The sequence below is a fragment of the Balaenoptera physalus genome (genome assembly GCF_965194825.1).
Source record: "Balaenoptera physalus genome assembly, chromosome: X".
In the NCBI taxonomy this organism is placed as follows: Eukaryota; Metazoa; Chordata; class Mammalia; order Artiodactyla; family Balaenopteridae; genus Balaenoptera; species Balaenoptera physalus.
In genome coordinates, this window is record NC_138903.1 from 133002343 (window position 1) to 133014551 (window position 12209).

The window sequence follows — 12209 nt, forward strand, 5'->3', positions numbered from 1 at the left end:
GGGGTAGGAGCTTTGCAGGGGTGGGGGGCAGCATCATTCAATCCAAATGTTCCTCCTCCAGCCGTTCAGCCCTGAGTCACTAAAGCACAGGATTGCGGGGGGAGGGGGGGCTGGTTATTCAACCTTTCCAGATACTCCTCTGTGAGTCAGCTCAGCGAGCCTTTGCAGGGGGCCAACGGAGTGCCCAGGGCCACGACACGGCCGCCATATGTCTTCCCCAAATGGGAGGATCGCCAGGGGAGCCAGCCCCATCTTTTTTGGTTTCCATGTATTTTCACGTTTTGACAGATAAAATGGTCCTATTGATGAACGGCATGGCTTTTGGCACATGTTGATCTCTTAGCAAAGGTCCCCTGACTTCAGGACAGCTGGCACCGTGGAGTGTCACAGAAGCACGTCGTCGAGCGGCACGACCCACACACAGTTTCGTTTGGTCGCCCTTGTGGTGTCATTTTGGCAGTTCAATTCCACGCTGGACCCTGGGGCCCTGATGCTGAAGAGGAGGTGAAAGGTCAGCCCAGTCCAGAGCACCTTAGGCCGGCCTGTCAGATGCGCCTGCCAGCGGGTGCAGCCCAGAAAGGCCCAGGGGCTTGAGCAGGGGGAGGGTTGTAAGGGTGGGCATCTGCTGAGGCTGGAAGGGGGCAAAGGGCAGGGTGGGCATGCCAAGCTCCCACAACCTGGAGAGAAACTGCAGCAAAGCTTAGGAGGGCGCTTGGAGCTCCTGAGGTCTGCCCCTTTCCCCAAATGTACGGGTTAGGAAACAAAGCGGCCCCTCTCCCCCCTTTTCCAGGGGTGCTGACTCAGGGGAATCCACGGCTGCTGCAGACACTAGCCAGGCAGCCTGGCCTCCATCGGCTGCCCCTCATCCGCGGGGCGGCTGGCATCCCGGCTCTGCCTGCCTTCTCCTCCACGTTCTCCCGGCCTTGAGCCCGCTCGGGCCCTGTCACTGCACTACTGTGTGATCGCCAGGAAACCACGGCCTCGGTTTCCCTACTTATAGCATGGGAACGGTCTCCTCCGACTCCCAGACTGCTATAAGGACCAAATGAGGTCCTGGTGGCCTTGGGTCTAGAGGAAAGCAAACCGGGCCTGGCGACAGCACCCCCTCCCAGCCCCACCCCCAATGTCCTGGCTCCACCCCTTCCAGGCACTGAAGCCCAAATGCTATGACCATTAGCCAGAATCCGATACATGAAAAAGGGAGAAGATAGTGCCAGGGGGACCGGTGGTTGGGGGCACTTGCAGTGCCGTCAGCTGGACCTTATGCCCTATCCCCTGTGGCGGCAGGAGGTGGCTCTGGGGGCCAAGCTGTGCCTGGTCCTCGATGGGTCCCTTCGCTTCTCTTGAGGGTAGCAGGGGTGCCAGCAGAGACTCTTCTGTGCAACCGTCTCCCAGCCCAGGCCCTACCTAGGTCAGGGCCCCCCACCCTACTCCGTTGCCCCAAGCTCGGAGACCCCAGGCAGCGGGGCCGTTGGGGGCCGGGGGCTGCAGGGGACATCCCAGAGAGGGGCCACATTGGGCAGAGCGGGCAGAGGCTTGCAGGTGGGAGGAAGGCGGACGGGGGAGGTGGAGGGAGACGCCGGGCAGGCCACGGCCCCTCCCCGCTCCCTCCCTGCGCGCCGCCGGCGACATTGCCCCTCCTGGGCAGGGGGCGGAGAAGACGGCGACGGGAGAGGAGGAGGCGGCGGCGGAGGCGGGATTTGGAGTTTCCCTCCGCAGCGGCGGCGGCGGCGGCGGCGGCCCCTCGGCTCCAAGCGAGGCCGCCGCCCGAGGCTCCGGTGGCGCTCGGCGGCAGAGGCTGTGGCGCTTCCCGCCGCCCGGGCTTCGGAAACTTCCCGGCCGCGACGCGCGGAGCCGGCACAGGAAGCCGAGCGGAACGGAGGTGAGCGGAGGTGAGCGGAGCACGCGGCGCCCGGGCACCCACCCCACCCCCACCCTGCCTGGCCGCCCCCCGACGTGCGCTCCTCCACCCTGCACCCCCAAAGTCTTGCCAGAGCGCACCCCAGAGAGCCAACGCACGCGCCCCTGGGAGACCCACTCAGTGCTACCACCGCACACCCCCCGCATCCCGCCCGTGCACCTCCCGTGTCCATGGCCACGCACACCCCCTGACACACGCGCGTGCACAAACCATGCACCGCGGACCCAGGTCCCTGCAGTGCACACACCAGCAGCCGCTAAGTCACCATCCACTACTGTCCCCAACTCAGGCCAGCACCCATCCCAGACGCTGCCACGCCTCAGTACACACCCAGGCGCGCGAGCGCGCGCGCGCGTTCACACACACACACGCACACACGCCAAACACATCCCTGCGATGTCTGCACTAACATAGCTCTCCTCACCGTGCCCCACCATCTCCAACTCCCCATATGCTCATTACAGACACCCCACCCACGTTCCAGCCCAGAGACACTGCAATCCGCCCAGCCCTGAACAAACCCCAACACTAACCCCCACCTCAGAAGCCGACCCTCCCCACTCCCCGAAGCCAGGCCCGCTCCCCAGCACGCACTCCCATACACCCCAACATGTATGCACACCTGCTGGATTCATGCTCTCCAGCACCCTGCCCCGCCCCCATCGCAAATAGCCCTCAACATCCCCCAGCACATCCCGAGTCCCTCCCACCACCACCCCCCAACACCTGGCACGCGGGCTCTAGAGGCTGCAGCATTTGGTGGCATCTCTGCCAGGCGCCTCTGGCTCGCCTTCGCAGCAGCGGCTCACCATCCTGAGACCCCCCCCCAGGTGCCTCCCTAAACAGACCTTGAGGCTCCCCAGCGACTGGCTTGGCCTCTTCCCTAAGAGATAAGGAAGGCACTTGGGGTGCAAGGTACCGTACTTAGATGGGGGGGAGGGGGCGGGGAAGAGGAAGGGAGAGGCAGGCACTGAAATGGAGGCGGCCCAGCTGGAACCAAAGGGCCCCCAGTTGCTGGCACGCACGTAGTAGGTGGGTTTCCTGGGGGCAGGAGTCGGAGTGCCACGTGTGCCCGTCTGCCTGTGCGGTGGGGGGAGGGCCGTGTGCGCACGTGTGCTTGTGCGTGTCTGGTGGGGGCGAGTGTGTGACCCGCTGAGGAAAAAAGCAGGAGCGGTCCCCTCCTGGGCTCCCTCACGCAACAATTGGTTTCATTCATTCATGCCTTCTTTTGTTAACGAGCATTTCTTCCGTGAGCGCCGCGTGCCAGGCCCTTCACTGGGGGCTGGGGCCAGCTTGGGGCCGGTCACACACCCGCTCCTGCCTTGGAGGAACTCCCAGTCCCGCGAGGAGACCGACCGGGAAAAGCAGAAAGCCATCCCCAGCGGAAAGTGGATTTGGTGGAAAAGACAGTGTATTTGGCAGGAACGCTGTCGCTGGGAGTTCTGCTCCTGGCCATGTGACCCGGCCGCGACAGCCGAAATTCTGCCACTCGGCCCGGCGGGAACCGTGTGTTTCGGGGAGGCGGGGGGGGGGGGTGTGGATGGAGGGGGAGGCGGGGCGCCGCTCTCGGGAGGCTCCAGGGACCAGAAGGCGCACGCGGCGCGCGCGAGGCCTACGGGCAGCAGCGTTTCCGCGGCCTCCGAGGGGCACTGGCTGGGCCGGGCGGGGGCCGGGGGCGCCCGGCGGGAGCTGGGGCGGCGGGCGCAGCGTCCACCCTACGGGAAGCGCGCGGTCTGGCTCCGCCCGCCGGAGGGGGCCTGCCGAGGCCCCGGCGCGCCCGGGGAGCGGGTTCGGGGCGGGGCCGGCGCTGCGGGGGCCCGAGCGCGGGCGGGCCGGGCGAGGGTCGGGGGAGGGGGGCTTGGCTGCGCTCAGCCCTGCAGTGCGGAGGTGGCAACAGGTTCCAGTCTGTCCTGCTGCTGGCGCAGCGGGCGCTGCTGGCGCCGGGCAGCGAGCGCTCACTTTCGAGATTGAATCCCCCTCCTGAGCGCTCTCTCCCGGCGGGAGGGCTGGCCGGCAGGGGTCCGGAGCGAGGCGCAGGGGAGCCCCTCCTCGGGCGTTGCGAGGCGCAGGCCCCGCAGAACCCCAGCCCGGGGGCTGGGGTTAGGGTTTCTTGGAGCCTAGCTTCCTCTCCCCTCACCCTTGCAGAAGTTGCCTCCCTTCTCATCCTCAGCTTCCCAGCCCGGCTCCGGTCACCTCCCCCAGGGAGCCCTCTCCAGAAAGCAGGCCTAGGCACCTCAGGAGCTCCTACCTCCAGCGGGGTTGGCGACCGTCTCTCCAACTACACTGAGCCCTCAGGACAGGGCGGGTGGGGACACGTATCTCTCCACCTCCCTGTCGGGTGCTGCCACCCCCACTGCCCACAACTCTGCCAAGCCAGACACCCCAGGCTGGCACATTGCAGAACCCCTTGGTGCCTTCAACCCCTGCCCACCCCAGGCTCCTGCGCACAGCTGCGGCAGGCCTGGAGGGAGCCCCCAGGCTTGGGGCCCATGGGCAGGTGGCAGCCAACCTCTGTCTCTGGGAGCTAGGAAGTGAGGGAAAGGAAATGCCCCCCGCTCCACTCCGGCCCAGCTGGCAACCTCGGGGAACTGAGCCCTGGAGCACAGAGGAGGGAGACAGAAACCTTGGGGGGGGGGGGTGGGGGGGCTGAAGAAGGAACAGAATCAGGACAGGCTGCAGAGGAGGAGGCCGGGACTAGGGGCAAGGGGACCCAGCCCAGCTGCCTGAGGCCCCTGGATGCATGTGGTGGGACTCAGCCCAGAGACGTAGACATGTCCCAGGCTGGTGGCCCACTGGGCCTGGAAGGGAGGGAGAGGAGGAGGGAGGGACGAAGGGGGCAACTGGAGGCCCCTTCGAGGCAACCTGGCTCTCTGTAAGCTGCCCTCTCCCCAGCATTACCTCCCAAGTTTTCTCATCTTACTTTGTGGTTCGTGAGAGGAGTCTTTGGCAGTCACACTGGACTGAACCGTCCTAAACAGTGGCCCTCCGGTGGCTTTGCACCCTTCACTCCTTAGTTACAGCTCTGCCTTCTTTTACTTAGCTCCTTGGGGTAGATTCCCAAAAGCGGCCAGAGGGTGTGGTGTTCTTCCCAGCTCTGGATGCATATTACCAAGTTAATTTCCAAAAGGGCCATACCAACAGAGAACCCTCTAGCAACCAGCAATAGAGCAGCAAGCCAGTTTCACAGCACCCTCGCCAGCACTGGGAGCTCTCATTTTGAGAACATTTTACTAATGTGACAGGTGGGAAGTGTTACCTTGTTTTCTGTCGTTGATACCTTGTTTTTTTAATTTGCTTTCCTTCCATGCCTGAGGTTGAACCTTCCCCCAAACGCCTTGGACCGATTGCATTTCCTCCTTCATGCAGTCTTTTCTGGTTCCTTGCCCATTTATCTATAGGAGTCTTAACCTTTTGATGAAGCTGTATGAGCTTTATCTTATCTGCTGTACATTTTCCTTCAACTCTGCTATTTGCTTTAGATGGGCTTTAAGCAGAGAAGGGACACAGACCAGACTTTTCAGAAACCTCCCCCACATCATTTCATTGTCTCAGCACTTATCACACCTGGTATTATCTTGTTCGGTCCCTCGGTTTATTACTGACCTGTCCTGCAGGCCTGGGAGTGCCGTGCAAGCAGGGGCCCGGTGTGTCCTGCCTGTTCACCATCCTGTGTCCATGGAAGGTATGGAGGCCACCGTGGGCCTTTGCTGCAGGGCAGGGCTGAGGGGGGTTGAGGCAGACAGGCCTGGAGGTAGGGAGAGGCCTTTGGAAGCTATGACGGTGACCCAGGCCGGTGCAGGGGGCGGAGGGGAATGTCCAGATGTGATAGACATTTAAGTGGAAATGACTTGGCTCTTGACAAAACGAGGAGCCAGGGGTGACTCCCAGGATCAATAATGTGGTAAGAGCAGAGCACCCCGCTTCAGGGCTGAGAGCACAGGGCTCCTGGGGCCTTTGGCCTGGCCTGTACGAAGGAAGCCATTGTGGTGCCCAGAAGCTGCCCTCTGCCTGCCCAGCCCTCCAGCTAGCCTTGGGCAGAGTTCTGGCCAGAAGGCAGCAGCGGGTTTCTGGTCCCGCTTCCCCCTCCCCTCTGTGATTTCACCAGCATCCCATGGTAGCCCAAGGCGGTGCCAATCAGGAGCCTGTCATATAGATGGGGCCGCTGAAGTCCAGTCAGGGGACGCGATGGTCACCCCAAATGAGTAGGGCTGGAGGCAGCCTCTGGGGCAGGGCCACTGGGCTCTTGTCCCCACCCCTCCCCCTGCCTCCAGGGGCCTGACTGGCGCCGTCCAGGGGAGCTGCAGCTGGTCCCCTGCTGGGCCCCTGACCTGCCCTTGGCCTCTGCCCTGGCCCAGTCCCGCTTCGGTGGAAGCCCCGGCTCAGCGCGCCACTTGCAGGGCCCACTCAACTGCTTTCGAGGGCACCCGTTGGCTCGCTGGCCCCCCTGAGCCCGCCCCCGCCGCCCCGCCCCTCCAAACGGCAACTCCACGTCCAAAGGCAGCAGCTTCCAAGGTGGAAGCTGGGTCCCACTGCCAGGAAGCGGCCGGTGCGCGGGCGGCAGTGGACTCGGCCTCCACGTGCGCGCCTGCCCCGCTGCCCCGCCCTCTTCCCGGTGGCCGGGCTCGGGGACTCCCTGCCCGCGGACGGCGCCCCTCGTCCCGCGGTGGCCGTGGCTGGGACGTCCGCGCGCGGCCGCTCGCCGCGGGATCACGCTCCAGGTCTCTCTCCTTTTGTTTTCTACGGGGGGAGGAGGGCAGCTCCGAGAGGTCCGGCCGGCCGAGGTCCAGCACCTCGGCACCACCTCTATTACCCGGGCCCGCCTGGCCATGGGGGCGATCTCGGCCTGGACCCCCTCTCACGCGCACACGCCCCCCAAGTCGGAAGCTCGAACGTGGGGAGTGACTGCGGGCAGGCAGAGTGAGAGACGCAGAAACGGGGTGTGGGGGGAGATGGCCGCGGCCTTGGGCCCCCAGGAGGGGCCAGGAAGGGACCCGCGGCGGCTCTCGAAGGGGCCGCTGGACGCCCAGCCTTCCTGTTCTGGGGGACCTCTCACACTTCCCTTCCCGGGACGGGAAGCAACGCCGAGTGGCTGCCTGGGGCATTTTTCTTGGGGCGCAGGGGGCGCCTTTCTGCACATCCTTACTGTAGGAGGGGTACGAGAAGAGAATCAGGCAGTAGAGGGGCGTCCCTGCGGGACCCTCGGCGCCCGCCTTCAGGACCCGGGCCTGGCTTCCCGCTTGGCCCCCGGGCCCGCGCCCGTTGGCGGCCGGGCACGAAGGACGCGGGCTCACGTCGCGCGCCTTCCCTCTCTCTGCAGCTCTCGGGGCCCGACGTGCCAGGAGCCGCGAGCCCATGGAGGGTCTGGGCCGCTCGTGCCTGTGGCTGCGCCGGGAGCTGTCGCCCCCGCGGCCGCGGCTGCTGCTCCTGGACTGCCGCAGCCGCGAGCTGTACGAGTCGGCGCGCATCGGCGGGGCGCTGAGCGTGGCCCTGCCCGCGCTGCTGCTGCGCCGCCTGCGGCGGGGGAGCCTGTCGGTGCGCGCGCTCCTGCCTGGGCCGCCGCTGCAGCCGCCCCCGCCCGCCCCGGTGCTCCTGTACGACCAGGGCGGGGGCCGGCACCGGCGCGGGGAGGCCGAGGCCGAGGCCGAGGAGTGGGAGGCCGAGTCGGTGCTGGGCACCCTGCTCCAGAAGCTGCGGGAGGAAGGCTACCTGGCCTACTACCTACAGGGTAGGTGCGGGTGGTGGCCCGCGGGCAGCAGCCTGGGGAGGACCCCAGCCCAGGGAGGGCCGGGCCCCACCTTCTGAGGACACTCATGATTCATTTGACCTTGGGCAAGCCCGGCCTCATTTTGTCTAAAGTGGAGGTGAGATTCCGCTCCCCTGAGCATGACCTTGGGGAAGTCCTTCACTCTTGGGAGCCCCAGTTTCTGAGTCTGGAAAACGGGGAGAATCTGCCCTGACCTGGCTCCCTGGATGCTCAAGAATGGAATACCCAGTTCGGGCTCCCAGCCCCCATCCCATCATATCACCCCCTCCCCCAGCTGCTCAGCCATGGGTGAAGGAGGCTGGAGCCACAAGAGGACAAATCCCGCTCAGCAAAGGGTCTGGAAGGGGGAGGGGAAGAGAGAGGGAGAGAAGCAGTGAAGGCAGGAGGAGGCAGAAACCTCCCCCCCTCCCCCACCTGCCATGGTCATGGCAGGGCTTGGGGGTGGAGGGGAGATGGGCTGATACAGGCATGTTGGCTCCTTGCCAAGCCAAACACCCCCAGAGATCCAGGGTAGGGACGAGATTCCCATGAACCTACAGAGCCAGCTGTCCCCACCTCCCCATCCAGGAGGGTCATTGGCCTGTCATCCCTTGCTCCATTCTGAATGTACAGGGACATAGAAATACATAAAATGTCAAATTTCCAGGCCCCCACCCCCATCCCCAGGGAAATAGTAGCTGTTTGTAGATGGAGATGTTCACTTCTTGGGACTTTGGGACCATCCAGGTGGAATGCTGCACTCTCTCCCAGGCTCTCTGCCTCTTGGGGTCCACCTCATCCCTGAAGAGAGCACAGACATGGCTGTGACCTGGCCCCTGACCTCGGGGTGCTCCTGGTCGACCTGGATCGGGAGACACCCAGGCAGAGAACTCACATCTGAACCTTTCCTCTCCTTTAACTGATGGCCGCTGTCCTCCCCAAGGCTGGCAATACGTCTAAACTCTGTTGAGCCCTCATGCCTGCCTTGGCTTGGCCCTGGGGGGTGTAAGACCCTCTTTGGGTGGCTCTGCCCCAGCCTGGCGTCTTGCAGCTGCAGCGGGCACGTGCCGTCCGGAGGATCAGCCACCAGTGCTGAGCACGCCACACGGGAGGCCAGCATAGGTCAGACTGCTGGCTTTCGAGTTCCCTTTGGAGACATCTGCTGGCCCCCTCAGGCATCGGGATTGTCCAGGGTCGGGGTCCCTATCCCCAGCCAGGGCACTCGGCTACCCAGGAGGCCAGATCAATGGGATCCTCCCCTTGTCCCCTCCCAGGTGGCTTCAGCAGATTCCAGGCCGAGTGCCCTCACCTATGTGAGACCAGCCTTGACAGCCGTGGGGGCCCAAGCACAGCCCCGGTGCCCAGCCCAGTGGTGGGGCTGGGCGGCCTGTGCCTGGGCTCCGACTGCTCCGACGCGGAATCCGAGCCCGACCGTGACTCCATGAGCTGTGGCCTGGATTCGGACGGTGCCACACCCCCCCCAGCGGGGCTGCTGCCGTCCTTCCCCGTCCAGATCCTGCCCAACCTCTACCTGGGCAGTGCCCGGGATTCGGCCAACGTGGAGAGCTTGGCCAAGCTGGGCATCCGCTACATCCTCAATGTCACCCCAAACCTGCCTAACCTCTTCGAGAAGAACGGCGACTTTCACTACAAGCAGATCCCCATCTCGGACCACTGGAGCCAGAACTTGTCCCAGTTTTTTCCGGAGGCCATCGCGTTCATCGGTGAGTCCGCTCTGCACTCCCCCCCTCCCTCCCCACCCCCGGGCCTGGCTGCTGGCCTCTCCCACGTCTTCCCTCTCCCTCACCTGGGCTCCTCCTCCAGGCTCAGCTGCCTCCCCAGAGTCCCCGGGCCAAGCCGGGACGGCCCTGCGGGGGCCGGGCAGCGCTGGGGCAGCTCCCCAGCTCGGAGGACCCCCCGGAAGGCCACCACCCGCACCTCACGCGGGCCCCCTCTGCCCCTACCTAGATGAGGCCTTGTCCCAGAACTGCGGGGTGCTCGTTCACTGCCTGGCGGGCGTCAGCCGCTCCGTCACCGTCACCGTGGCCTACCTCATGCAGAAGCTCCACCTCTCGCTCAACGACGCCTACGACCTGGTCAAGCGGAAGAAGTCCAACATCTCGCCCAATTTCAACTTCATGGGGCAGCTGCTGGACTTCGAGCGCAGCCTGCGGCTGGAGGAGCGGCGCGCCCGGGATGGGGGCAGCGGCGGGCAGGAGTCGGCCGCCTCCGACCCGCCCTCCTTCTTCACCACGCCGACCAGCGATGGCGTCTTTGAGCTGGACGCCACATAGGGCCCCGGGCCGCCCCCCAGCGGGTGCGCCCAGCCCAGCCACCCGCGTGCTGGGGAAGAGGCGGGAGGGGGCTTGGCCTGGGGGGGCGAGGGAGAGCACAATACCTCATGTGGAGCTGTGGGACGAGGCAGGAGCTGGGAGCCCCTCCGGGGTGGCGGTGGGGACAGACCTGTCCTACCCACTTGAAACATCCACGGGAATCCTATTAAACGTGCCTATGGGCCGGGCCTGGGGCCGCCGGCCTGACCCGAGCTGCTTGTGGGCGGAACCCCGCTCCAGAACCTGCCTCTTCTGCGACTGTTACTTTTTCCTTCGGGGGGCGGGTGTGGGGATTCCCATCCCCAGGGACCCTTCCAGGTGGCTTGCCGGTTCCCAGGGCCCAGGCCGTGTGCGCTCGGCCAGGCCCCGAGCCCCCTGTGGTTTCCCCTTTCAGGGGGGCCGTGGGCCTGTTCCGGCCACCTCGTTTGCCCCAGGGACCGACTCCCAGTCCCACCCCTCTTCCCAAATGGCTACTTATGGGGAGGGGTGCACCGCCGCCACCAGCGTAGTCACCCCCTGCTCCTCCGCAGAGGGCTTGGCCTCCTGGGACTGGGGGCCTCCCCGGGGACATGGCCTTGGAGGCGCAGCCGCCACCCAGCGTCCGCAGGGACAGCCCCTTTCTGGCTGGCTCCTTGCTGGGCAGCGCTAGAGGGGAGGGCGCCGGCCTGGGAGCCGCTGGGCGGTTCCCGGCCGCACATCTGGCGCCCTGACTGTTTATCCACTTGACATTTGAAAAGATGCTTTTTTTCCTCTTCCCCCAGATGTCTTGACAGGATCACTGGGGCTCTTTGTGACTGAGGGTGGTCAAACTGCCGCCGGAGGAGATGGGGTCTCAGAGCAAGAGCTGGGGGTGGGGGAGGGGAAGAGGAAGGCCTGGGTTTTGCTGCTGTGGGTCCCACACAGCCGTGGTTGGTTTGGGGGGCGGGGAAGGGGCCGAGCCGCACACACACACGGTCATTCACTGCAGTACATACCCCTCATGGGCGGCGTGTGTGCGTGTGTGTGCGTATGTGTGTCAACACTCACACACACACCAGCCCGCTTACGGACCCGGCCCAGGGCCGGCAGTCCCCGCAGCAGGGCCATCTCACCCTTGGGAATCCACACCACGGTTCTTTCTTTAATTGTTCCCGAATAAATGGTTTCTGTAAGATCCTAAACAGAGGGAAGCAGCTTCCTGAGCACCTTGGAGAGTTTGGGGGAGAAGGCAGGGAGGGAGACCTGGGGAGGGGGTGTGCTGGGCTGCTCGGGGACTCGCGCACCACCCCGTCCCCACGTCACTTCCCATCTGGCATCCACACTGCCTGTCGGCCCAACCTCTGGCTGAGCCGCCCATTCACTCAGCACCCATTGAGCTCCTACTCTGTGCCCCATGGCTCAGGACTAGGACCCTGTGAAGCGGCAAATGACGCCGGGAATCCGGTGTGGCAGAGAGGGGAGCAGGGACCCAGAAGTGACCATGGGGGGTTGGTAGCTGAGCCCTGAGACTCAGCGCAGAGTCCAACCCAAGCCCCAGTATGAGGAGATGGAGCTGCAGAAGGACCCGAGCTGGCGAGGGACACAGGAAAACTGCACATCCAAGCATGTGTCCCTCTGGCTGACACAGCGTGGAATTTGGCCTCCGAAGGCCTGGGTTGGGGGCAGGGAGAGCCTGCGGAGGCCACTGGGCCACCTGAAGTGACAGCAGGGACTTGCTCCTTCCTGGCCTCCCAGCCTCAGCTCTGGCCGCCTCCAGTGCCTTCTGCACACCGTAGCCGGAGCGGTCGTTCTAAAGCCATGATTCCCGGTGATGGAGACACGGCAGGAAGTGACAGGAAGCTGGAGGGTGGGTGGAAACAAGCGCAGTGTGAGAAGGCAGTGAAGGCTTTGTGAGCAATGTGGACCACGTGTCCAGAGCAACCCTCCTGGTCCAGAACCTCTAAAACGTAGGATGAAGTCTAAAAACATGTTTGAATGGATGGCTGAGCTCATGGGAAAATAAGAGAAAGTCTCCAATGTCAGAGACAATGAGGATACTCGAGATGGGGAAATAGTCCTGGATTCTCCAGGTGGGCCCTAAATGCCATCATATGCATCTTTATAAGGGAAAGAGAGAGGCGGGAGAGTGAGATGAGATGTGGTAATGGACACAGGGGTCGGAGCCAGAGAGATTTGAAGATACTACACTGCGTGGAGGTTCTGCCAGGACAGGGCAGCTCATGAAGGCCAGCAG

At 64.4% G+C, this 12209-nt stretch overlaps 1 protein-coding gene across 3 annotated transcripts; it reads left to right on the forward strand.

The window, feature by feature from the left end:
* Window positions 1-1715: 1715 nt before the first annotated feature.
* Window positions 1716-11157, forward strand: DUSP9 (dual specificity phosphatase 9). 3 transcript variants are annotated; one of them, XM_082445667.1, is made up of 4 exons: window positions 1716-1892; window positions 7239-7646; window positions 8939-9388; window positions 9633-11157. In XM_082445667.1, the coding sequence occupies exons 2-4, from the start codon at window positions 7274-7276 to the stop codon at window positions 9956-9958; spliced, it is 1149 nt and encodes a 382-aa protein (XP_082301793.1). In that variant the 5' UTR covers window positions 1716-1892; window positions 7239-7273; the 3' UTR covers window positions 9959-11157. The 3 variants fall into 3 exon arrangements, with proteins under 3 accessions (XP_082301793.1, XP_082301792.1, XP_082301794.1); XM_082445666.1 differs by having other exon boundaries at window positions 1716-1882; XM_082445668.1 differs by lacking the exon at window positions 1716-1892 and adding an exon at window positions 6306-6639.
* The last annotated feature ends 1052 nt before the right edge of the window (window positions 11158-12209 follow it).

What these genes read in the sequence shown, in the direction of transcription:
- DUSP9 (XM_082445667.1), top strand. Translation starts at nt 7,274, where the DNA reads ATGGAGGGTCTGGGCCGCTCGTGCCTGTGGCTGCGCCGGGAGCTGTCG. An exon ending in CCTGGCCTACTACCTACAGG is followed by an intron (nt 7,647 to 8,938) that starts GTAGGTGCGGGT and finishes GTCCCCTCCCAG; the next exon opens with GTGGCTTCAGCAGATTCCAG. An exon ending in GGAGGCCATCGCGTTCATCG is followed by an intron (nt 9,389 to 9,632) that starts GTGAGTCCGCTC and finishes GCCCCTACCTAG; the next exon opens with ATGAGGCCTTGTCCCAGAAC.